This window comes from Acomys russatus, chromosome 4 (genome assembly GCF_903995435.1).
Source record: "Acomys russatus chromosome 4, mAcoRus1.1, whole genome shotgun sequence".
NCBI classification, from domain to species: Eukaryota; Metazoa; Chordata; class Mammalia; order Rodentia; family Muridae; genus Acomys; species Acomys russatus.
In genome coordinates this window covers 6,280,229-6,306,312 of record NC_067140.1, presented here as the reverse complement: position 1 = coordinate 6,306,312, position 26,084 = coordinate 6,280,229, and the positions used below count along the sequence as shown (strand labels likewise).

At 50.9% G+C, this 26,084-nt stretch overlaps 2 protein-coding genes and 1 non-coding gene across 3 annotated transcripts in view; all 3 read left to right on the top strand.

Moving 5' to 3' along the window:
- The window catches only part of LOC127188351 (protein NDRG3-like), a 28,928-nt gene extending 22,835 nt beyond the window's left edge, over window positions 1-6,093 (top strand). Inside the window, exons 9-12 of the mRNA XM_051144833.1 lie at window positions 40-87; window positions 4,720-4,755; window positions 5,228-5,279; window positions 5,838-6,093. Coding sequence (XP_051000790.1) covers window positions 40-87; window positions 4,720-4,755; window positions 5,228-5,279; window positions 5,838-6,007 — 306 coding nt within the window. The 3' untranslated portion in view covers window positions 6,008-6,093. The remainder of the gene's footprint in view (window positions 1-39; window positions 88-4,719; window positions 4,756-5,227; window positions 5,280-5,837) is intronic.
- A 3,375-nt stretch (window positions 6,094-9,468) lies between these two features.
- On the top strand, window positions 9,469-25,597 carry Sla2 (Src like adaptor 2). Its single transcript, XM_051143656.1, has 8 exons — window positions 9,469-9,664; window positions 12,883-13,021; window positions 16,213-16,312; window positions 16,614-16,700; window positions 17,732-17,835; window positions 23,461-23,610; window positions 24,433-24,565; window positions 25,207-25,597. The coding sequence occupies exons 2-8, from the start codon at window positions 12,922-12,924 to the stop codon at window positions 25,325-25,327; spliced, it is 795 nt and encodes a 264-aa protein (XP_050999613.1). The 5' UTR covers window positions 9,469-9,664; window positions 12,883-12,921; the 3' UTR covers window positions 25,328-25,597.
- On the top strand, window positions 11,622-11,749 carry LOC127188682 (small nucleolar RNA SNORA33). Its single transcript, XR_007830541.1, has one exon. It is a non-coding gene; the product is annotated as a small nucleolar RNA SNORA33 (small nucleolar RNA).
- Window positions 25,598-26,084: the final 487 nt, after the last annotated feature.

Below are 26,084 nucleotides of genomic sequence, written 5' to 3'. Positions count from 1 at the left end.
TCCTAACAGTTAATGATTTTTTTTTCTCCTTTTTTTAAGGTTGAATGTAATTCTCGCCTCAACCCTGTAAATACAACTTTACTGAAGGTGATGTGTCTTCTGTCACTGCCAACTACTGTAAGGGAGTTGACATGATTTCAAACTAGGGTGTTTGCAGGAAAGCTTCTCCTTATAATTCTGTCACTTACTCAAAAAGAAACAAAACTTCCTGAGTATATTCTCCTCATGGTAGTTACTTTTATATTGCTGCGACAAAATACCGTGACTAAGGCAACTTATAACAGAAGGCATTTACTTGGGCTTACACCAGAGGTTAAGTTCATCATGGTGGAGCAAAGGCATGGCCAGAGGAACAGCTGAGAGCTCACATCCTGATCCATAAATAGGGTGCAGAGAGCACACTGGGAATTGTAGTCTTTTGAAACTTCAGCTGGATGGTGGTAGCACATGCCTTTGATTCCAGTACTTAGGAGGCGGAGGCAGAGGCAGGTGGATCTCTGAGTTTGAGGCCAGCCTGGTCTACAGAGTGAGTTCCAGGACAGCCAGGGCTACAAGAGAAACCTGCTGTGAAACATCCACCCTCCCCCCCAAAAAAGGTATTTCTAGCTCTATATTTGTTTCCTTTCCATTCATGACACAAACACTTGCCTGGGTCATCAAAAACTGCATAGGCCAGATGTGGAAGGGCACATCTGTAACACTGCACTTGAGAATTGGACACAGCATCTCTACTTGGAAGCCAGCTTTGGCTACACAGGGATCCCAACTCTGTTTTAAAAAAATGACAGCTGAGCTAGGCGTGGTGGCACACACCTTTACTCCCAGCATATGGGAGGCAGAGGCAGGTGGATCTCTGTGAGTTCGAGGCCAGCCTGGTCTACAGAGTGAGTTCCAGGACAGCCTTGGCTACACGCAGAGAAACCCTGTTTGTGGGGGGGATGTCCATGGTTCTTTTAAAAGAGAAGATACATTTTAAAATTTTAATAATTCAATGTTATTGAGAGAATTAAAATAGGATGAAATGTTTTTACAGTCTTAATCTTGCTGTATTGGTAAGAAATTTCTAGAAATCCTCTGATAATTAGGATAGGTGCACTCTAAGCAGGTGGGCAAGGTCTCACGCACCCCAGAATGGACACATATGGCTGTGACACTGAAGATGATCTTAAACTGCTTTTTTGTTTTGTTTTTCAAGTTAGGGTTTCTCTTTTTTAGCCCTGGCTGTCTTGGAACTCAATCTGTAGACCAGGCTGGCCTTGAACTCAGAGATCCTCCTACCTCTGCCTCCCAAATTCTGGGATTCAAAGGCGTGCGCCACCGCCATCAGGCCGGCTCTTAAACTTCTAATCCTCTTGCTTCCTTCTGCCCGATGCTTGGATTACAGGCGTGTGCCACTGCGTGCAATTTATGCAGTGCAAGAGATTGAGCCCTAGGTTTTGTGAATGCCAGGCAAGCATCCCACCAATTCCACATGCCAGACAGGGTCTCTTTACATTGCCCTGGCCAGCCCAGAACTCACTCTGTAGACCAGCGGGCCTCACACTGAGAGATCCACCTGCCCCAGCCTCCTGAGTGCTGGGATTAAAGACATGTGCCACCATGGCTAGCCTACAAATAGGAACTCTTTTTTCTTTTTATTTCATATTACATGAGGTTTATTAAATGAGCATGGGGAGAGAAGGAAAAGGGGGGAGGGGTGCCGCAGAGAGAGAGACAGACAGACAGAGGGAGAGAGAGAGAGAGGGAGAGAGAGAGAGAAAGAGAGGAGAGAGGAGAGAGAGGGGAGAGAGAATAAGAGGGTAAGAGCAGACAGGAACTCTTAACCTAGATTTCTGTGCTAGTATGAAATCCCCTACCACTCTTTTCCTCTTCCAGGGACAGTACTCAGAGGCACTGGGAATGGCTCAGCATTTGAAATACCATTGTAGGCTTTGCTACAATCTAGCCTCTAACAAAACCAGGCTGTCTTACACCCCTTACAATACGGTTGTTTACTTTTATGCCAAGATTGTTGGAAAAGCAGCACCAAAATCCACACAGGCAGACATAGGCTGTAAGACCTAAAGTCCTCATGAGACTGTCTAAAACAAATGCCAGCAGGGCCTAGAGTGCTCCTGTGTGTGCTATGGCCGAGACAGGGCTAAGCATGATTCCTTACTCAGGAGCAGAAAATTGTTGTGAAACTGTTGAAGGCATAAGCACAGAGTCAGAAAGTAAAGTGAATATGGAGCTTTTTTTTTTTAAGTAATGAAAGTCAAGGCCCAGTCTGGGAGAAAAACAAACAACCAAACAAACAATCAAACAAAACAAGAAGATTCTCCTCAGTGGCTGAGCAGTCTGCACATACCTTTAATCCCAGCACTCAGAAGGCAGAGGCAGAAAGTGTCTGTGAGTTCAAGACCAGCCAGAGCCAGGGTTATATAGTGAAACCTCTTCAGTAAAAAGTCCCCTTTCAATGTCCCCTACAGAAGCTTCCACTGAGCATTGTCCAAACAGGACTGTCTGCTTATGTGTTTGGGGACCTGGCCCGCTGCTCTGTCTCCACCCGCATGGCTCCTGCCTTCTTCCCTCTCTCTCAAGTGTGTGTAAAAGAAAAGCCCTCTTACAGCAGCATGTAGCTGTCAGCACACACACAGGCTTAGTGCTCTGAGGCTGCCAAACTCCCTGTGCTCTGGACTCTGCATGGTCCCTGAGCTTCTCTAGAATGTGGGTTAAAAGTCTGTGGCTTCACATTGGCTTTTCACTGCGGGCTTGAGTCAATACTGCAAACCGCACGACAGAACTCTATGGCAGCCATAGATGCTGTTATTTTTAGGGTCCCATTCTCATCCGCGGCCACAGAGCACAGCGGGCAGGTCCTGGGGCACATAAAGGATGTTGAGTTAGTCCATGGCCGTCGTGAAATGAATAGTGTCTCCTTGCCCAGTGAGATAGCTCAGCAGGCACAGACACTTGCTATATAAGCTTGGCTGTCATTAAAACAAAGCCTGTAGCCTGGTGGTGCACTTGGAAGGCGGGGGCAGGTGGATCTCTGTGAGTTCGAGGCCAGCCTGGTCTACAAAATGAGTCCAGGACAGCCAGGACTACATTGGGAAACCCAATGGTTTGGTCTCAAGAAACCAAAACCAAACAAACAGACAAACAAACAAAAACAAAGCCTGGCCTAGTCAAGAATATTATATATTAGTGAGAATAAGTATTTATATTTGTCCTTGAAATGTAAGGAGGTTTCTTGCTAACGTCACGGTGTGTGGGGGGCGGGGGGGGGGGGGGGATATGTATTCCTATGTGTGTGTACAAACATGCTTGGAGGTGCACATGCAAATGTATGTGGGCCAGAGGCCAACACTAGGTGTTTTCCTTGGCTGTTCTCTACTTCATTTTGTTTGTTTTGAGACAGGGTCACACTGTGTAGCCTTAGCTATGAGCCTTACTACATAGACCAGGCTGGTCTGAAATGTGAACATAGAGATCCACCTGCCTCTGCCCAGCACTGTGATTAAAAGTGTGGGATACTATTCCTGCCTCCCCACCTTATATTTTGAAATAGGGCCTTTCTCTTTTTAATACCTATTTTGTTTTGTGTTGCTTTGTTGGTTGGTTTAGTTGGTTTTTCGAGAGAGGGTCTCTCTGTGTTAGCCTTGGCTGTCCTGGACTAGCTTTGTAGACCAGGCTGGCCTCGAACTCACAGCGATCTGCCTGCCTGTGCCTCCGGAGTGCTGGGATTAAAGGCTAGCGCCACCACACTCGGCTAATACCTAATTTGAATGTATGTATGTACATATTCAGGCATGTATGTATGTGTGAGAGTTAATTATGTAAACCATGTACAGGCAGGAGCCTCTCAACATCAGAAGAGGCATCAGATCCCCTGACACTGGAGTTGGATATTTTGAGACACCACGGGGGTGCTAGGAAGTGCTCACTGACTCAGCTCTCCAGCCCTGAGACTGGGCCTCTTATCGACTCAGCTAGGCTGACAAGCTAGTGGATCCAGAGCCATGCCTCTCTCTGCCTCTTGTTTCCAAGCCTGGGGTGACAGACAAGCACCACTGGGTGCTGCTGGGGATCTGAACTCTAGTCATTGTCTTTGCAGAACTGGCACTGAATCAACCACACACACAGCCCCAGCCTCCAACCCCTAGGCTCTTTGTGGCATTCTGTATCTTAAATAATAGTTCCCCTTTAGGTGAAATTTTAATTCTAGCAGTGAAACCATGGGATTCATAGCCCTTTAGAGGCAAATCAAAGCAGGGCATCGTGGTGCATATCTTTAATGGCAGCACTCAGGAGGCAGAGGCAGGAGAAGGATCTCTGTGAGTTGGGGTTTTGTTGTTGTTGTTTGCTTGTTTTTTGTTTTTTGAGACAGGGTTTCTCTGGCTGTCCTGGACTCACTTTGTAGACCAGGCTGGCCTCGAACTCATAATGATCCGCCTGCCTCTGCCTCCTGAGTGCTGGGATTAAAGGCGTGCGCCACCACGCCCAGCTTGCTCTCTGTGAGTTTTAAGCCTACCTGGTCTACACAGAGTGTTCTACAACTGCCAGGACAGTATAGAGAGATCTTAAAATGTGTGTGTGTGTGTGTGTGTGTGTGTGTGTGTGTGTATGTGTGTGTGTGTGTAATATTGTCAAGTCACCCAGTAGCCCCTGTGAAAGGGGGATGCTGAGAGCACTCCCCTCCGTGGACGTCCTGCTGACTTAGGGTTCTTCCTCTTCCAGATGGCAGACTGTGGAGGACTGCCCCAAGTAGTTCAGGTAAGAAAGTGTTCATAACTGGGCACAGTGGTGCACACCTGTAACTCCAGCACTCCAGGAGGCAGAGGCAGGTAGATCTCTGTGAGTTCGAGGCCAGCCTGATGAAAGAGGGAGAGTCCAGGACAGGCAAGCCTACACAAAGAAAGCCAGTCTGAAAAAACAACAGCAACAAAACAAAACAGAAAGTGGTCATAGTAATCACACAAGCATGCACATATATACACACACACATTACTACCTCTCTACCTACACATAAATTAATGCCTTCTGTTTTTAATTTTTTGATCATTTTATTTTTTTGAGACTCTTACTTATGCATGCATGCCCAGCCAAGAACTCACTATGCAGACCAGGCTGCTCTCAAAGTCACAGACACTTGCCTCAGTTTCCTGTGTGCTGGGATTAGAGGCGTGTTGTGTCCACCCACACTGACTGGTGCCTTCTTGTTTTGTGCCCACCCCCTACCCCCCAGCCCGCGAAGCTCACTGAGGCCTTCAAGTACTTTTTACAGGGAATGGGCTACAGTGAGTACTGTGTGCTTTCTATTTCTGGCATCTGAGAGTCCGCAGTTCACAGAATATAACTAATCTGGTGGAAACCAAACAGGCTGTACAACACTCATCTGTGCATGTACAAGATGGGCGGACAGTCGCCAGCACTTTGCCAGGCAGCCCTTGGGAATAGTCTTGTTGTATCGGGCTTGCACTGTGTTTGGGAAATACCTTCCTACTTGTGTGGTTTATCGTTCTTTCTTGGTTTAGTCTTCCATGCGCGGCAGGTTTTGGTGACCAGTATGTGTTCCCAAAGCCACCTTCCTAACCCTGTGTGAATGGCGTGGGCACAGCTAAGAGGCTTCATTCCGCCCTCAGGGTTTCCCGTTGTACTCTGAAATAGAATCGGGGAGACTCAGATGCAGAGGAGCAAGGCAGCCTTGCATACAGTCCCTCACCTAGAGCAAGTAGTGCCCTGTGGGGGTACCTCTTATGTCATCCTGGGCTGGGAGAGGGGAAGTCTTTGCTGTGACCTGCAGATTATCTGAGGTTCACCAAGCTTCTCCTCTCACCTCTTGTTCTCTGTTACAGTACCGTCTGCCAGCATGACCCGCCTCGCCCGGTCACGAACCCACTCAGCCCCCAGCCACATCGGAAGTGAAAAAATTTATTTCAGCCAGCCTGTGACCAGCAGTCAGCTGGATGGGGCTCAGGAAGGCCCCGAGGCCCCTGATCTCCAGACTGTGGAGGTGTCCTGCTAAGCAGATGGGCCTTCCCTGAAGTGTGCAAGCCCCTCCTTCAGATGACCAGTCCATAATAGAGCATTCATTCCATCAGCTGGCCTCCACTTTCTTTCACTCCTGCATGGCTACAGCATCTCTCTCTAGTAGCCTGGATTTACCATTCTCCTCACACCACACACCCCTTTTTGTGTGTGCCAAGAACCACACCCGGGCCAGTACTGTAACAGCTCAATGTTTTTTAAAATTATTTTCACATTTACTTTTTTTTTTTTTTTTTTTTTTTTTTTTTTTTTGAAACAGGGTTTCTTTGTGTAGCCTTGGCTGCCCTGGACTCGCTTTGTAGACCAGGCTGGCCTTGAACTCACAGAAATCCGCCTGCCTCTGCCTCCCAAGTGCTGGGATTAAAGGCGTGTGCCACCATGCCCAGCCACATTTACTTCTTTAGCGTGTATAAGTGTGTGCCCGTGGGTGGAGGTAGGAGGACAGCATACATGAGTTGGGTTTCTTCTTCTAGTCCTGGGTGGAACTCGGGTGGTCAGGTGTGGCAGCAGTTGACTTTATCCACTGAGCCTCCTCACAGGTCCCATAATCCTCCAACATCTAATTATGGTCTGATGTGCTCCCTCAAATATGAGATTCTTTGGCTGAGCACAGTGGCGCACGCCTTTAATCCCAGTACTCGGGAGGTAGAGGCAAGTAGATAGATTGATGTGAGTTCAAGGCCAGCCTGGTCTACAACAGGAGTCCAGGACAGCCAAGGCTACACAGAGAAACCCTGTCTCGAAAAACCAAAAAAATATATGAGATTATTTGATTCTTATTCCATGTGTGTGTGAGCACACGTGTCTGTGTCTGTGTGCATAGTTCTGTGATTTTACACGTGTTTTCGTGTAGTGCTTCTGCAAAGGGACTTGTTTGCATTCTTAATGGCATTTTTTCTGACTTATTTCACTTTATTTTTCTTGTATAAAAACCCGTATGTTGTAGCCACAGCTCGAGCCTGGGTCCTCTAAACAGAGACTCTGGTGTGGGTTTTCACAAGATGATCAGTGAATTCCTGATAAGGAGACTTAGTGAACACAGTTTCTTTCCAGAAGTCAGGTGTCAGATAGCTGTAGGCTTTGGAGATGGCATCAAAGGTGGCCTTGGCAAAGTAGCTCGGGTTGGCAGTGGGGCCCCTGGCTGATGTGTAGCAGTCATCAATACCAGCCATCATCAGTAGTTTCTTGGGCACAGGAGCAAAGAGGATACCAGTGCCTCTGTCCTCAGTGGCATTTTTAAGGGAAATACGCAGAGCAGATATCTGGGTGGCCACAAGATTGGGTCTTGGTTCCACTTGGACAACAGTATTTGCAGAGTGATTTCAGGAGAGGGCACGTCTGAGGAATGTGGGAGACTGTGTGGGCCACTGATCGGCTGAGACCAGTAGAAGGGCTACCTGTTACACAGATAGGCAGGCAGGGTGGCAGTCACCTCCCCCGCCCAAGTGGATTCACTTATGTTGCTCTGTGAGTCAGAGGGAGGGGTCTGAAGCCAATGGATGGTGTCTGCTGCACTGTGGCGTTTTCTTGAAATTGTCCTAAGCTCTAGATTAGCCAAGGAAGATGGAAACAAAGCACTGGGCTCACTCTGCAGAGCGAAAATGCTGCCCCTGTAGCATCTGATAGCTTAGCAGACACCCACGCATCTGCAGGAAGTGCCTCCCAGGTCTGGGTGGAGAGTGCTTCTCCACCCCTCAGTCCCAGAAAAGGGGACAGCGTGTTTCTAACCTCCACATGTGTGTTGTGCGATGTACACTCCCACATGTACACAGGCAGAGACATAGAAAGGAAAAAAAAAAAAAAAAAGACCTCCTTGACCCACTACAGGTGACACTGTGGAACTGGGTCTCTGCGACCTTCACTGAGTCTGATGGGCATCCGACGTGTCCGGAGGCAGGGCTTGAAGGGTGCCTCCGCACCAACTTCCTCCAGCAACATTAAACAAACACAATAACCTTCCTCCAGAAAACGTGCTTCCACTGCATGCCTTTCTTCCCTGAACGCTGAGTGGGCATGGTGCTGAAGATCCACTGGGCCTCCTCAGGAGCAGGGGAACCCTGAGAGTCCCCAGAAAAGGCTGTGTTAGAGCACTGTGGGGCCCTGGCTTAAAGAATGGCCACTATATATAGTCGGGAGGTGGCGCACGCCTGTAACCCCAGCACTGGGGAGGCGAGGCAGACAGGCAGATCTCTGTGAATTCAAGGCCAGCCTGGTCTACAAAGTGAGTCCAGGACAGCCAAGGCTACACAGAGAAACCCTGTCTCAAAAAACAAAGAAAAATAAAAATAAAAAAGGCCACTAAGGAGGGGACAGTAGGCAGTGGCAGGTGTGCTCATTGTTAGTAGGCGCAGTCAAGGTCATTGTCAGTTCTGGATAGGACACCTGTGAGTTTCAAGCATCAGACTCCCCTGAAATGCTGTGTAATGTGAACAGGGAGCCCTCCCAGGGCCTTTCTGACTTCCTGAATCTGAGACAAGCCTGCACACCTAATGACCTCCCAGCTGATGCCGGCCGTGACTGCTGGAATCACACTTTGAGGACAGGATAGAGTTACTTTCAGGCACTTTGGATTGAACTCACGGTCTAGAACGTGGCAAGCACACGTCTCCTACTAAACTATACCTCGGCCCCAAATCTGAACTTTCAAAATGGAGTTCCCACACCAACAGCATGGGCATTACCCATGAACTTGTTAGAAATCTTTTTATTTTTTATTATTTTTTTTACATATTTACTAATGTGCTTGAGAGGAAGTCAAAAAGCAGCTTTCTTACGGAATTGGGTGCGTGCGTTCACGGTGGTATGGGCGTAGACAGAAGGCAGCTTTCAGTAGCCAGGTCTCTCCTTCCACCACTGGGTCCTGAGGATTGAACTGGGGTCTTCAGGCTTGGTGGCAAGCATTTTTATCCACTAAGCCATCCCACTGGCCCAGAAATGGGCCCCACTTCGGAGTCTATAACTGAGAAAGACCCAGGTGATTCCTATGCCTAATGCCTTCTGAATGTTTGGACTCAGAACTGCTAAGATTGAGCGCTGTGCTGATTACTCTGGCCAGGCCTGCGTGGGAACACCTGCGTGGGAACACCTGCTTGGGAACACCTGTGCATCCCTCCCCATTCTTTATTCCTTGGACAAGATGGAGCCAAAGAGGCAAGCAGGACCTCCAGCACAAGGCTCAGGAGGAGAGCAGCTGCTCCCTAGAAACAGGAAAGGGGCGAGGTGGTGCCTCCATGGTCTACGATGCAGTCAGAGGAAACAGAGGCGGGGGGGGGGGGGCGGCTGTGGGGCTGTGAGAACCACAGAGTGTGCGGGGGGGGGGGGCGGCTGTGGGGCTGTGAGAACCACAGAGTGTGCAGCTGGGAGCTGTGTCTACAAGGGGCTCAGCTCCCTAGGCCTCACCCTCTGGCCCTGCTGTGCTGGGCAGGAACGCCCAAGAAGCAAGGGGTTCCTGTACCAGTTTCGTGGAGACTACTGTCCACGGACAACTAAGCTTAATCATCTCAACCTACTCTGACTGCCCTCTGGTGATCCTCCAGGCTGAGAGCGAAGGTGTTAGTGCGGGAGACGCCGACAAACTGTCAGGCCGGTGTGCGCATCCGCTGACTACCCTCACCCAACTTCTGATGGCAAACCCGTAAGTATGCTTGCTTTCTTTTCTGGTGGCCTCGGGACAAAGAATGGTCCTCTCTGAGACTGCGGGGTGAGCTTTGTAGGTAGGCTCTGGGAGGATGGCTGGTAGCTAGATGGACAAGGAGATCTCTAGGATGCCACAGACACACAGTAGGCTCTGGTCCCTCCGACTGCCTCCAGGAGACTTGCAGTTTTTTTTCAAGATCTCATGTTTCTGCTGGTCTCTTCTGTGCGGCCCACTTTTCTGGGGGACTCTTATTCGCTGAAAGACCGTCACCTGCAGCATCTCAGTTGCTCTCACAGGGTGAGATTCTTAGTTTGAAAAGGAGTGAGCCTGGGGCTAAAGAACCCTTGAGCCCCCGAGCTCTGTTCCCAGATACAAAGCCAACCACACAAAATCACAAAAGAGAAAATAGCCATCCTGGCCCTGCAGTGTCTAACCGCTGCCCAAGCAGCAGGAAGTCATCCTCTGCATGAGATCCTTGCATCCTCTAGACAAGGTCATTGCAATGAAAATGGGATTAGAGAGAAGCACAGCCCCCTGGGCACTGTGCAGTTTCTCTGCCTTTCACCAACACTCTGCCCACCTGCTCGCCGGGACACCAGGCAGTGCCTAAGCACATAGTATGTGGCTCAGACGTATGCCACATCATCTGCTCTCTTCTGCGAATGTGGCCAGCACCTGCTTGTCATCGGCCTCACTGCCACTGCCTGGGCCTCATCTTCCCCAGTAGGTACCAGACCAGGAAGAGGAAGTTGCAGAGCCCCAGAGAGGTGCCCAGCAAAGAGCAGGTCCACTCTGGCCCAGGGATCCTGAAGTAAAGCAAGGGAGTTCCTGACCTCCAGTCCTCCCTTCAGCCCTGTGGAGTGGGCCCTAGGGTCCTTCATCACAGGACACAATCCAAGCTGCATGCTTTGCCTTGCACAGCTGCTCTGAGTGAGTCCCCCATGCAACCTGTGTAGGCATAAAGCCGAGCATTTAGCCTGAACTTCACACTCATGGCAGCTGACGTGGAAGAACTGCCCTGGCAATGAGCAGATCCCAGCCCTAAGGAGGCAGCAGAACCGCTGCCCTCACCCCGGCTTCCCAACCCCCAAAGTCTCAGCGCCAATCCTGGAGCACCAGCCTGCTTGGTGTTCCTGAACTGTGTGCTGTGGACACTGAGCTCCTGCACAGAGGCAGCGGGACAGCCGCTGTGTCTCCAGATGATGGCAGGAGGCTGGCATAGAGGAGTGGGCGTCCCTGCGGGGCTGGGGCTCTACTCAGTGCGGACTATTCCAGAAAATGATGTCATCCCTTGGCATTGATGGACGACACCCTCATTCAGGCAGGGTGTGGCCCTACCCTAGGGCAAAGAACATGCTGTGTCCTCATGGTGTTCTGTGAGCTGCCCCTTCCAACTGCAAACTGTTGGCAGTGCCTTGGCAGCTGAATGGAACCGAATGGGTGAAACTACATCTTGTCACTGAAAGCAATGAGATCATCTGAAAAGAATGAGAGAACCCACCTCCCACCCCACCGAAACACTTAACATTGTGTTGGATAATCAGCATTTCTCTAGAAACCAAGGATTTGCTTAGACTGAGGACTAGGCACTGCAAAACACCATGGTCACTTTGATTCACTCTGCTGACATGTGTTGAGTGCCTTTGGTGGCCTCACTGAGTGCTTGAGGATAGGACACAGAACTGTAGAGTCATGGCAGGGAATGGCTCCAACTGATCCTGATGGCTGTCAGATGACTATGAAGCAGGGTCACTTGAGCCCAGGAGTTTGGGGGCATCCGAGGGAACATAGTCCTCAGTTCATAGTCTCATAAAAGCAGAAAACAGGGCCTTTAATCCCAGCACTCGGGAGGCAGAGACAGGCAGATCTCTGTGAGTTTGAGGCAAGCCTAGTCTACAGCGTGAGTCCAGGACAGCCAAGGCTACACAGAGAGAACGTGTCTTGAAAAACAAACAAGCCAGCCAATTAGTCTGCTTATCTCAACGTGTTTACGCAGAAATTAGAAAAGGTTGGCAACAGTAATGCCATGTTATGAGCCTTAAGGACAGCTGTAGTCTAAGGTCCCTGAAAATGGCTACAGTATTGAAAAGAAGAAAAAAAGAAAAAAAAAAAAGAAAAACAAACAAACAAACAAAGAAAGCAGAAGACAGGAAAGATGGCTCAGCTGTTCAGAGCACTGGCTACTCTTCCAGAGGACCTGGGTTCAATTCCCTACACCTGTCTATAACTCCAGTCTGAGAGACTCTTGACACCCTCACCTAGACATACATGCAGGCAAAATACCAATGCACATACAATAAAAATAAATTATTAAACAAATAAAAACTAAAAGCAAACAACAAAAAGAAGTCTCTAAGGAACACGACAGAATAAGTGAAAAGGGAAGCATTCCTAGAGGAATTTCTCACAAAGGACGTTCAAGACCAGGAAGGAAGTCTGGCCCCAGGCCTGGCTTTCCAGGGCATTATCTACCAGACCCAAATGTCAGGTGTGGTTCTCCTCACTTCTCAGATGAGAAAAAGAGGCACTAAGAAGGGAAGTGACCAGTCAGTCACTCAGAGCCCTGCAAGTCACACAGACTGACGTGGACTCCCAGCAATCTTACTCTGTGCTCTGGCACTGCTAACTGTGGTCAGCATCCTTCTGTTTTGGGCCCCCATCCTAAGCCCTCCTGTTTCCTCTAGCCCATCCCTAACCCTAGCCATGGGCCTTGGCATCCAGCAAAGAGCTCAGTGTCTTCCGACTATCCCTGCCACCAACGAGCAGACTGTGAGCCCAGGGCTGAGGAATGGTTCCTCAGGCCACAGGAATTCAAAGGAGGATCAGCAAAGGCTGAAGATTCCTAGGGAGCTTCCTGAGACAGGGTGGGGCCCAGACAGACCCAAAGGGAATGGAAAAGGCAGGCCAAGCCACCGGAGGGGACACAAGAAAAGGCCCAGAATACTCGAATAGAACAAAGGCCACTGCCTAGAAAGAATGGGATACAGGAAAAAAAATCACCTCCACCTTGCCCGCAGTCTCAGCTTGGATTTCCTGTCAGTCAGTACAATAGAGTGATGCCTTGCAAGGCCCTGAGAGAGCGGCTATTGAGACTGTTTCTTTTCGTGGTGTCTTTTTCTTGGCCCTGATGGATCAGGTCACATGTCTGTGACAGCCAAGTAGCTGGGTCCGAGCTGGGATCACAGGCTCTGTCCACACAGCAGCACCCTTTCCAGGTTTCTCTCAGGCGTGTGCTTCTGAGACTCCGCTGAGGAATGATGGGAAGTTTGCCCAGCAGAGGGAAGAGCCTGCCCAGCCCAAGCTCCAACTCCAGTTCGTCTGGCCCAGGCCAGGGACCTGTGTCCACACAAGCAGGTAGGTTGTGTCTGTGGGGCCACCAGGCCCTTTCCAGGACCTCACTGCCTCTGGGTCCCGGGCTGACAACCCCAACACAACCCTCAGCTTCAACAAAAGCCCTATGTGTACCCTTCCCAGTGAGCCAGACAGGCTCCCAGCATCTGTCGAGTCTGCAGTAGAGGTAAGAACATTATTGGGGTTTTTTGTTTTTGTTTTGTTTTGGGTTTTTTTTTTTTTTTTTTTTTTTTTTTGGTTTTTTGAGACAGGGTTTCTCTGTGTAGCCTTGGTTGTCCTGGACTCACTTTGTAGACCAGGCTGGCCTCGAACTCACAGCGATCCGCCTGCCTCTGCCTCCCGAGTGCTGGGATTAAAGGCGTGTGCCACCACCGCCCGGCGAGATAAGAACATTAAATGTGAGGCGCTGGGAGTGGAACTCAGTGTTTGATGGGTACTTGATGGGTAGCACACGGGAGCCTGTGGGGTCCACCTGAGGACACGTTCAAAAATGTGCTTAAAGTTGGGCATCAAGCTACAGCAAGCAGTAATACAAACCTATGCTTCTTTCACTTAGAAGGCAAGGAGAATAGTGGGTTTATGTCTAGCGTGGGTTACATGCTGGAAGAGCCTTTCTTTAATTTTATAACGGGGGTGGGGGGTTGGATTGTCTTGCTTGAAAACTATCTCCACGGAAATAGCCAGGAAGGTTTGACCAGACACTATTGAAACGTGTGTGGAGCCATGGTGGTCCAGAGAATTAACCACCACAGATATTGCGATTATCCAAACCCATCGGCACTGTTAGGAGGGACATGAGGAGTAGTAACTAACTACACCAGAGCCAAGACGTCTGGCAGAAACTGTTGGTCCTCAACCCCCAGACCCCTCAAAGTGATGGGTTTCTTTTCCTGTTCTCCACGCAAGTCTCTTATCTCCCTAGTACCAGACTCTGTGGGGCCAGGACACCCTGAACGCCTTTGGAGCCCTTGGAGGCCCTTTATCTGCAGTAAGAGACTTGGAGACCAAGCCACTCACAACCCTCTTTTCACTGAGTTAGGTGCAGGGGGCAGGCTGCCACATCATCCTGGTGCTTCTGAGGGTGGCGACCACCCCTGGCAGCTGTGCCTGCAGGGGGTCTTTTCTCCCTTCCACCCGGTCTCAAGGAAAGAAGGGCATCTCTCAGGGGAGCTGCCTTGTCCCAAGAGGAGTAGGAGTTTTGACTAGCTCGGTCTAGAAGCCATTTGTGCCCCAGGCCTGCCTCCATCTTAAACTTACTGAGGCTCTGCCGGGTGCCAAGAGAGCACAGTGGACAAGCTAGGCCCGGTCTCACTGAGTGACGGTTGTGTTAGGTTTGGTGGTAGTGTGGCAGGGATGAGAGTGTGTGGAGGGGCAGGTCAGAACAGCCTTACGGAAGAAGACATGCGAAGTTGGTCCACTGGGCCAGTGCGAGGCTCATCTGCTAGGCATGCAAGGCCACAGGTTTTAGGAGTGCAAGAATCCTTACCAGGCTTCATTGGAGACCCTGAGGTCTGAGAAACTTCCTGCTGTGGGGTTTCAGCTAACCTTTTAAGAGGAAAAATGTGGGAGCCAGTTCTTTCCACCTGCAGCAGAGAGCCCTTCACCCCATCTACCTCCTGGATCCTTGTCTGTCTGTCTGTTCTCCCTCCCCCACTCCTGGGTCTCAGCTTCCTCTTGAGAGAGCATCCCAGAGTCCTGTGGGACCTTGGTACTTTGGGAGCTCCGTGTAGACAAAGAACCCTTTCTGTTGACCTTGCCTGCTTTTCCTGGCATCCTGTATCCATGTGCTAGCAAGTCTTGCCTTTGGGGGATCCTTACTGAGAAAGGAGAAGAAGAAGGAAAGAGAGGAGAGGTGGGGAGGGTAACTTATAACGACACTTGCTGGCCCTTCCGCCTTAGGGAAGGAGATTGCTAGACTGGGTGGGCTGGCTGGCTGCTGTTTGCTCCCTGATGGTCAGGCCAACCTCCAGATTCGACTTCGTGTCCACTAAGTGACTGGTGACTTAGTTTCATTCTGGTTCCACGACCCATGCCGATCCCTCCTCCATTGGAACCCTCACCTCCCAGGAAGCTGGGGCCCTTCCTGAGAGGTGCCACTGTCAACCAGCCCCTCATGCCCCCTCCTCCCTCACCTGGGCCTGTGAACAGGGTCCTGTGGAATTGGAATTGGATTGTTATGCCCTTCTCCTTGCTGAGACCTGCATCAGGGTCTTGAGACCTTTCTGCAAAGCGGAGATAACCAGACACACCGGTGTCAGGGCCCAGTAAGAAGTAAAATTATGGAGGAAGCTCCCAGTAGGGCCTGATGTGTAGGGTACAGTCAGGGTTAGCAGGACTCTTAGCCACATGCTCCCGTGGGGCACTTGCCCTGGTCAGGCCTGCAATAGCAGCTTCTGGTGGCACTTCCGAGGGATGGCACGGGCCTTCACTCACTGCCCCGGATATAGGCCGTTGGGAATCCACCCTGCGTCTGTGCACAGTGCTCTAGAGTTACAGAGCCTCTTTACATGGCCATCTCTCCAGGGGCCTGACAGAGGAGCAACAAGGAAACCAGCATCAGATATATGGGAACGAACCTCACCCTGCAAAGGGAGGTTACCCTCCGCTTGCAGCCTGTTTTCTGTCTCCTGACAGCACATGGCAGTGCTGGTGCTCATAGACCTCAGGCCTGGGGCCCCAGGCTGAGCTGTTAGCCTTCCTGAGCTCCTCCCCTGCCCTCAGAGCTGCTGTGTGGTCCCACCACTAGACTTCAAAGGCCCATCTCAGATCCATGTTGATAAGGGCTTCTAGCGGCGGTGGGTTTTTTGTTTTGCTTTGCCAGGGTGCTAGGGAGAGGACCCAAGCTATGTACATTTGAGGCAAGTGTTGCTTTATTACACAGCACCCCTTGCCCCTGGGCATCCCCAGCTATAGATTTCCTTCATCAAACTCTGTCTAAGACATCCAGGGAGGCATGTCAGGATCCTGGTCCTCAAGCCACATAACCTGAAGGCCTTCATGGGAACCCTCCAGAGCTATCTGGGCTCTCCCAGGCCCTGTAGAGCCTGCCAGAAGGATTTTAGACTCTGGGGCTGCCCTGTTGTGCGTGCCTGTGGGAGGGGTAAATGAGGGGAGCCAGGCCAAGGCAGGGATCAACCAGAGCTCACATCTTGAGAAAAGACTGACCTAGTGGGTGTGTCTATCCCTCTATCTAGAGAGAAACAAAGCTGCAGCTGTGGCCCTGGGCAGTTTCCCAGCAGGTGAGCAGGCCGGACTATCTCTGAGACTTGGGGAGCCACTGAGCATCCTCTCTGAGTAAGTCTCCAACACTGGGCCCCTGAGTTCACACTGTGGGAGAAGGGGCCCTTCCACAGCCAGCAGGGAGGCACAGGGCCACTCTTGGAGGGCTCCCATGTGACCACATCCTGGGTGGTTTTCTGGCAGCCTGACACACCCACAGGGTCAGGCCTCAGAACAGGCCCACCTGCCAGGCCCTCACCTAAGGAGGAGCCTGGTGTAGGGAATTCTGGGAAATGACTAGAACAGGTGCTGTAAGTCTGGAGAGGGTTCTTGCCAACTCCAAATGAAGCTGGTGCCCACTGTGATCTCTGCACAGGGATGGAGACTGGTGGACAGTCCTGTCCGAAGTGTCTGGCCGAGAGTACCACATCCCCAGTGTCCACGTGGCTAAAGTCTCCCACGGGTGAGTACCTGGCCCAGGCCTACATTGGAGACCTTCCTACACTCTTCCCACAGTGTTCACTTTACACAGAGCCACAAACTGAACAGAGCCTGGGCCCTGCCTTCCGAAGGAGCAGACAAGTGTCATGTCTTGTTCAGCTTGGCCCATGAGACCCAGGAGCAGAGAAGGCCCCATAGAAGAGGTGTTGTGGTGTGAGGCTTTGAGCCAGGATTAAGTGTAGAGGCCACTGAAGGGGACACAGAGGACACAGGCAGTCTCTAACATCATCCTAAAGTGGATCACAAAGGTGGGTGGATCCACAGTGGAGCTGGAGGCGTGGGCAGTGTTAGGACTGAGGCTGGTAGCAGCCTCTGCTGTCAGCTTTGCCGCACCCAGGATACTTGGGAACCAAGTTTCTAGGCAAAGAACAACTGGGGCTGCCTTCATACAGCTGCTCCCCAAAGTCTCTGGAACAGGCCCCCCCAAGAGCAAAGCCAGAGGGGACCTCTGAACTGCTGAGATACGCTCTGCACAGGACAGAGAGCGTCTAGGCCCAGAGGGCAGGGGAGGGAAGATCTCAAGGTCATACAGAGAGCGGTGTGGAAGGAGTCTCTTTAAAAAGAAAAAAAAGAGGGGGCTGGAGAGATGGCTCAGTGGTTAAGAGCGCCATCTGTTCTTCCAGAGGTCCTGAGTTCAATTCCCAGCAATCACATGGTGGCTCACAACCATCTATACTGAGACCTGATGCCCTCTTCTGGCTTGCAAATGTTCATGCAGACAGAACACTATATACATAATAATAAATAAAATCTTTTTAAAAAAAGCGTTATTTATTTATTATTTATGTAGTATTCTGCCTACATGCATGCCTGCACACCAGAAGAGGGCACTAGATCTCTAGATGGTTGTGAGCCACCATGTGGTTGCTGGAAATTGAACTCAGGACCTTTGGAAAAGCAGGCCATGCTCTTTACCTCTGAGCCATTGCTCCAGGCCCAGGAAGGAGTTTCTTAAAACCCACAAGCCTACCCTGTCCCTCTCTGCTCCTCCAGGTGGCTGTATGAGGGCCTGAGCCGGGAGAAAGCTGAGGAACTACTCTTGTTGCCTGGGAACCCGGGAGGGGCCTTCCTCATCAGAGAGAGCCAAACCAGGAGAGGTGGGTAAACTCAGCAGCGCCCCACCCCCCACCCCAACTCTCCAGAGCAGGCTCAGGATAGGAGACCAAGGAGGACAGACTGTTGCCATTCCAGTAAGCAGAGGTTGCTTGAGTCCAGCCAGGAAAAGGCCCTGAGGTGGAGCCAGGCGATGAGGGCAAAGGAAAGACAATTACCCTGGAGCGATCAAGGGGAGACTTCATGGAGTGGGTTCCTAGGCTTGGAGCTGAGCCCCATTGCTTCCATGAGGACCCTGTGACAATAGAGCAGACCAGAATCCAAGCTTAATCTATATATTTTGGCAACGGGGATTTCCTCTGACTGGCGGTGGTGAGCCCTCCATCCCGAGACAGCACATGATACGATCCCTTGGCAGATGTTCATCACGAGCCGCAGGGTAGTAGTGCGGAGTTTGCTAGGGATGGCCTAAGGGAGGAGACACTGGGAGTGCAGGCCGATCTGCTGTGTGTGCCCTAACTGAACTTACTGAGCTGGGCTGCAGGGGCCTTGTGCTCAGCCTCCGCTCTGCGCGCACTTCCCCCAGGGGCTTTCTGGAGTATCTTTTTCCAGCCTCTCCTGCTCATTTCCAAGAACTATCAACCCCTGCACTCTCACACACACCCATTGGCTGGCTGCAGGTGGTGGTGGGGCAGCTGGCCCCAGTGCAGCAGCCACAAACAGGAAGCCTCCGTGGTGGTGGTGGTGGTGGTGGGGACAGGGACTGGAGCCCTGCATACCTACCAACTGTGAGCTAGAAGAGCCACAGGAAGTGCTCAGTGCTCAGCCACCCACCCCACCCTAGCCCTGGTCTGGTGCAGCCCGAAGGGTCTAGTGACCACCCCTTGTGCCACGTTCATCCTGCCCTCTTGATTAAGAAGGAGCATATTCACTCGGGAGGCAGAGGCAGGCGGATTGCTCTGAGTTCGAGGCCAGTCTGGTCTACAAAGTGAGTCCAGGACAGCCAAGACTACACAGAAAGACCCTGTCTCAGAAAACCAAAAAAAAAAAAAAGAAGCATATTCAAGGGGAATTCGTGCACTGGGGAAAGAAAAGGCAAGAGAGCGTCCCTAAAGATCTTCAAGAACCTGGGAGGATCCACAGTCAGGCCGGGACCCAGTGAGGGTCGATCATAAGGCAACTCCCATGAGAAACAGAAGACCCTGAGTTACAGCACTCGGGAGCCAGAGCCCAGGGGATCAAGGTTCAAAGTCGCTTCCAGCTACATAGAGATTTCAAGGCATACTCACTGTTCTGCAGGAGACCCAGTCTCAATAGAGAAAGCTGGGAGTACTGGTAATTCCTGCCCTCAGGAGAGGCAGGAGGATCACCCAGGAATTCAAGACCAACCTGGGCCAGTAGTGAGTTCAGTAGTGAGTTCCAGGCTTAGCTGGAGGTACAGAGTAAGGCCCTTAACTATAAAATAATGAAAGGCAGAGGGGGCTGGGAGATGCCTCAGTCCAGAAAGCGTTTGCTTTGCAAGCGTGTGGACCTGACTTCAAGCCCCAGCACCCATGTAAAAAGGCATGGCATGTGGCGTATGCTTATAATCTTGGCATTGGGGAGGCAGGACTGGAGGATGCATGGGGTTCGCTAGCTTGTACAAAAACTTCCCGTGATGACCTTTTAGAATGGTTGTCTCCCAGGCACTGACTGCAACCTTCCCTTAGGGCTTCCTTTCCACAGCACGGCTTAGGCTAGAGGACATACCTACCTAGCTCGGGCAAAGAGATCACTTTAGTTCATCCCTCATAGACCTGAGTGGGGCGCGGGGAGGGGTGTCTCTATCCAGGGATGTAACAGAGTTGCCAGCAGGACCGCTGCACGCACAGCGGGCTGACTGAGGCTGAGGCAGGGGCTGAACACACTCCCCTCACACTGCTGGGCTGGGGAGCTAGCTCACCTGGGGACCTAACTCTTAGCCGTCCATTGGAATCACCTGGGAGATGCTGATACCTTGGACGCCTCCACTCCAAGCTTGAGCTGGTCAGGGATGATGTGTTGTGGGATCTGGAATCTGAAAAAGTGCTCCTAGGTGATGCTCCGCAGTGGACAAGGCAGGTTTGCAGTAAGTAGAGCATCTTAGAAGCCCCAGTGTGTGCTGGAGTCAGGAGTATTGGGGGCTCGGACCTGATTCAGACACTTTAAATAGGTATGTCCTAGATAGCTGTGTGAATGTTTGTGGGCCAAAAAAATAAAACTGACACTAAGTTCTAAAGTCCTGAGTGATGTCATGGGGTTTCTCCGTGTATCCTTGGCCCTTTGTAAACCAAGTTGGCTGTGAACTCACAGAGATCCACCTGCCTCTGCCTCCTGAGTGCTGGGATGAAAGGTGTGCACCACGATGCCTGGTGGCTCTCAGGAGTCATTGGGACGCTCTGGACCGTGCGACAGGGGCAGCTCTTGCCGTCACAGACCCACTGGGGACAGGGGCCCGAAATCTGCCTCCCTCTCTGGGTGGTTCTCTGTTCTCTCAGAGTGACAGATGAGAAGCCAGGCCGAATACAGATGAGTGGTGAGAGACAGACCTTTACTTACACCCTGTGCGTTTTGTCACATATGTCACGGTAACCGCTGACTGGCCGACACCAGGATCAGCTCTTCTATTCTCTTTCTGCGGTATTCTTTATTTTGAGGCAGCGTCTCACTAATTTGTTCAGGCTGTTGTTGAATTCATTCTGCGGCTCAGCTAGGCCCTGTGATCCTCCTGCCTCCACCTAAGTAGCTAGTGTCACAGGGTTCAGCCTAGACCCGAGGCCAGTGCAGCTCTGAGGCTGGGATCCCAGAGGAGTGGAACTATGTGTTTAAACCAAGGAAGAAAGCCTGCAGGCCTGAGCTCTCAAGAGAACCCTACCAGCCACCCCACCCCACCCCCTCCATCACCTCAGAGTCCCTCTAGCTTACTTGGTCATGATCTCAGCCTGGGGAGAGCCAGGCTTGAGTTGGCCCCAAAGTACTGCTTTATGAAGGAGTCCTAAACCTGCACAGGCCACAGAACTGCTCCAGAGAGCTGTGCCGGGATTAAGGACGGGTTCCAACAAGCATCCTTCCTCCACTCTCTGTTGCCCCCTTTGTGTTGGATGCAGTAAGGGAGGTCAATGAGAAAGAGGTGGCTTCTCCATCCAGGGGCTAAGCTCTGGCCTCATGGCCATGACTCATGGGCAGCTGTTCAATGTTTTCTACAAGAAGTGCAAGGGCAGTGAGTCTTTAGGTAGCTCACTGTAACCTCAGCCGTGGGAGGGAGAGGCGTAGAGATCACAGTTCAAGGCCAGCTTCAGCTATGCAATGAGCCTCTGTCAATAACCAAGCACTAGGACACTCAAATGCAAGGTATAAAACAAAAAGCAGAATCCCAGCCACAGCCTCAGTGGCAGAGTGGACAGCGAGCAAATGAGTAAGGAAGTGTCCACCTCCTTAAGAACACAGGAAAGCGGAAAGCGGAGTTGAAGGTGTGTCTGTGGGGTCAGTGCGCATATGCCTTGAGGAAAGACCTCTCAGCCTACAGCCAGTGGTCCAAGGAGAGGGCAGATTCTGGAAAGCCTTTCAAAAGTGAGTACTTTGATTATAAATTGACAGGGAGGCCAGGCATGGTGGCACATGCCTTTAACCTCGCACCTGGAGGCAGAGGCAGGTGGAGTTCGAGGCCAGCCTGGTCTACAGAGTTCCAGGACAGTCAGGACTACACAGAGAAAGTGTGTCTCAAACAAACAAAACAAGTAATAAATGTGACAGGAAGGGCTCCAAAGGGGAGTGACCTACTGCTGTAGGTGACAAGTTGGAAGTGGGAAACCACTTGGGAAGCAGTTGCATGCTTTGTCTGGTTGAGATGTGGCCTGATTCCAGGTGTTCTCTAAACATAGCCAGTAAGGATTTCTGACAGGTTAACTTTGTTGTAGATAATAAAGGCACAGACACCCGCTGTATTTAGAATAGCCTCCTTTTACCTGGGACTGGGCAGGTATTAACCCTTTAAACTATCCTCATCACTTCCCAGCCTCCACCCCAGGCCAGCTGCTTTAAGCATTCCTAGCTGGGCTACTTCTCATTCACGATCCAAGTACTTATGTTGTCCATCTGGGCTGCTCCCCCCATCCAAGCTGATCTGGCCAAGGGCTCCTCTCCATGATAACATCATGGCAGCCCTGCTTCCTCCTCCTTCTCTGTACCTCTCTCTCACCCAAGATCCTTCTCTCTTGGAAGCCTGAGAACTTTGGCCATACCTCCTCGCTCTGCCCTGGCCAGGTGTGTAGGCATTTATTCAACCAATCAGGAATAACTTGAAGGCAAGGATTACAAACATCATTTTGGGGTGAGTGTCTGCTCATTAAAGGCAGCAAGGAGACCTGGTGCGGGGGTGGAGGGGGTAGGGGGAAATTAGCAATCAAATACAAAACACCAGTCCAGGTTGGTACATACTTTTCTATGGCTGTGGCAAAATAATAGGACTCAAAGGGGAAAAGGTTTCTCTTGGTTCATGGTTTCTGAGGTTTCTGCCAACAGTCACCTGGGCCAGTTGCCTTTTAGGTCTTTGGCAAGATATTTTGCCTCATGGTAGAAGAATGTGATGGAGAAAAGATGCTTGTGGCAGCCAGGAAACAGAAAAGCTTGCTGGGAGAAGCCCAAATCATCATGACCCTACCACTTCCCAAAAGTCTCTATCACGGCTGCACTGGAGTCATGCCTCCACTCCAGGGCCTTTGGGAAGGCACTGTGGATCCAGATCAAGCCAGTATGGGAGGAAGCAGTCAATGACTCCAGAGTTTGGGGCTTAGTGATGGAGGCATGAAAGCTGTCTGTGAAGGCAGGAAGATGGCAGAATAAATCAGAACCATCCTTCTTTAGGAGGACAGTGTGTGTCGTGCAGGTGAGAGAACGTTCTGCATAGGCTGTCTTAAGTGTTCTGTTGCTGTGAAGAGACACCATGACCATGGCAACTCTTACAAGGAAAACATTTCCACGGGGCTGGCTTACAAGTTCAGAGATTTAGTTCCTTAACATTATGGCTGTGAAGCATGGTGGTGTGCAGCCAGTCATGTTGCTGGAGAGGCAGCTCAGAGATCCACATCTGGATCGGCAGAGAGCTGGGAGAGTGAGATACTGGGCCTAGCGTAAGGATCTGAGCATAAGGACCAAAGCCTACCCCAGTGACACACTTCCTTTAATAAGGACACACCTACTCCAACAAGGTCATGCCTCTCCCTCATGACCAAGCATTCAAATATATGAGACTATGGAGGCCATTCATAGTCAAACCACCAGAAAGGGAACAGCAGGGACACAGGGTAGAGTTCAGATAGACCAGGATAATCATTAACCCTCAGTGTGCCTTTACTCTCAGCACTCAGGTGGATCTCTGAGTTCAAGGCCAGCCTGGCCTACAAAGTGAGTCCAGGACAGGCAAGGCTACACAGAGAAAGCCCTTCTGTCACCTTAGTCTTTATCCATACAGCCAATACTTAATGCTTACACCTCACCCTTTCTGAGGACCATAGAATCGTATCTATTACAACCAATAGTTTTTGTTCTGCCTTAAACCCCAACATCCCCATGAAAGCTGGGCTGTAGCTATTTTTTCCTTTTCAACCTAGGCAGGGCTGACCTCATACCCAGCCCTGACCTTTCCTCTCCAGGCTGCTATTCGCTGTCCATCCGACTCAGCCGCCCTGCATCTTGGGACCGGATCAGACACTACAGGATACAGCGTCTTGACAACGGCTGGCTGTACATCTCACCACGCCTCACCTTCCCCTCACTCCACGCCCTGGTGGAACATTACTCTGGTATGGCTTTTTTTTGGCTTCCACCATAAACTGGCCGATGGGCGCAGGGGGCAGCCAGTTGGGCCCTTTAGATGCTTGACCTGCTGGGGTGATGTAGACAGAAGAGGCCCTTCTGCTGTCTATCCTTATGCCACCCCTGTGCTGAGCTGTGGGTGGGAGCTGTCTCCATCCCAAGCTGACCAAGAACTACAGGTCCATTGTGAGCTTGGCCAGTGTCAATGGCAATGGTGGCTCCAAATCAAATGCCCTGCAGCTGAGTTTCTCCACAGGAACCAGACTGCCACCCAAGTCTTTATCCATAGAGCCAGTATGTAATGCTTACACCTCACTCATCTGGGGTGCAATGCAATCCTTAGCAATTCTGGTGCCTGTCCTGTAACCAAGTTGTCAAGGAGACAAAACGGGAAACGTTGCCAGGCGGTGGTGCACGGCTTTAATCCTGCACTAGGAAGGAAGACACAGGCAGATCAGAGTTTGAGGCTAGCCTGGTCTATAGAGTGGGGACAGCCAGGGTTACACAGAGAAACCCTGTCTTGAGGGGAAAAAAGCAGAGAGGGGCACTGGGAGATTCTACGAGATGGTTCTACACAGTAATCTGACAGAGTCAGGCTGACCACTCCTTACTTCTTTTATTCAGTTTTACACTGAACTAAGTATCAGGTAACTTTGCCCCAGATGAACTTTACCACACCTTAGTCTTTATGAGCCCAACAGCTTGAGACTTCACCTCCTATTACTTTCTGGTGACCATACCCTCAACGTGCCAAGCACAGAAAACTGTCAGGGCAGGTATCATATCATGGGTTTGGATCTCCTCCACAGAGCTGGCAGATGACATCTGCTGTGTCCTCAGGGAGCCCTGTGTCCTCCAGAAGCCTGGCCCACTACCTGGCAAAGATACACCTCTACCTGTGACTGCGCCGACGTCATCACTAAATTGGAAAGCGCTGGATAGGTAAGGAGTCCCAAAACCATGAAGGCAGAATAAAACATGGACTCACCACCCAGACGGGCCTACCGCAGCAAGCAATACCATCTAAGCCAGGCGTGGTGGCACAGGCCTATAATCCCAGCACTTGAGGCAGAGGCAGGTGGATCGATGAGTTCAAGGCCAGCCTGGACTATAAAGTGAGTCCAGAACAGCCAAGGCTACACAGAGAAACCCTGTCTTTAAAAAAAAAAAAAAAAAAAAAAAAAAAGATACCTTCTAGAGTCCATCCCAGGCTGGACCAGGCAGTGTCAGGGAAAAGGGAGGCGCAGCCCTCAGGGCAGCCAGGGTGAGAAGACGGTTAGAGCAGATGGATGAACAGAGTCCCCATAGGGAGGTAAAGATGGAGTTAGATCAGTTAACAGATGAGAAGCCCATGATGGGAGGTGGTGGCGCACACCTTTAATGCCAGCACTCAATAGACAGAGGCAGGGGGATCTGTGAGTTCCAGGCCAGCCTGGTCTACAGAACGAGGCCAGGACAGGCAGGGCTACACAGAGAAACCCTGTCTTAAAAAACAAAGACGAGAAGCCTGAGGTTGTCAGCAGGAGTGGCACGTACTGTTCTAAGGGGAAGTGAATCCTTTACCCGCTTTCCCCCATCCACAGCAGCATCCTCTTTTTGGAAACACCTGCCAGTGGGGAGGCATCTCTCCTCAGTGAGGGGCTCCGAGAATCCCTCAGTTCCTACATCAGCCTGACTGAAGAGAACTCCTTGGATGATGTCTAGTCCAAAACAGAAAGCAAAGGGAACCAAGGCCATGGCACCTAGAACTCCAACTGGCTGACCCTGGCAAAGCACCCCAGAGGCGAGGCTGTGACTTCGGAGAGTGCTGGGGTGTGGGGCACAGGAACGTTCTGGGCCCCACCTGGACCTTCTGCTTCTTTCTCTCTGGATTCAGATAAGTAATTTATCTCATCCCAAGGCCTCATCCCCGCCTACAACGTCTAGTCCATGTGCAGCAGTTCAAAGCAGGGCTAGTTAGGCCTCTACAGAGCAAGTTACTTCTGAGGTCTAGTAAGTTGGTTCCAGCATGACTTTAACCAGCCCTACTAAAAGGCAGAGAAATCACCACTAGCATGAAATAGAGAAAAATGTATTAGGAAAATTCACAAGTCTCATTCAAAAGTGCAAACACATCTCAGATGGATGTGAGGATGGCTCAGAAAGCAGAGCACTTGATGGCTTGCCACAGCAGACCCTACCTAACTGCCAAGCAGGCCAAGATGAACACTCCAGATCTTCCTTTTAGGCCCTTCTCTCATATTTTACTTCATTTAGTGTTCATCCAAACACAGACAGGTCCTCCTCATACCCCATCTTGCCATCTGGTGGTCAAACACAAAATGACACCATTTTCACCTCTCATCTAGACCTATCTAGGTGCTGGGACAGGACATCAGGAAGTAGACCCTCTCCAAAATGCCAAAGCCAAGGCAACAGCCTTCACCAACTACTTCAGCCCCTCCTTTCCCTGACAGGGAGG

Bases quoted from the DNA above. Each gene is read 5' to 3' on its own strand.
- Sla2 (XM_051143656.1), top strand. From the start codon at position 12,922: ATGATGGGAAGTTTGCCCAGCAGAGGGAAGAGCCTGCCCAGCCCAAGC. The intron at 13,022-16,212 runs GTAGGTTGTGTC...CCCTCTATCTAG, and splicing joins ACCTGTGTCCACACAAGCAG to AGAGAAACAAAGCTGCAGCT. The intron at 17,836-23,460 runs GTGGGTAAACTC...TTTCCTCTCCAG, and splicing joins AGAGAGCCAAACCAGGAGAG to GCTGCTATTCGCTGTCCATC.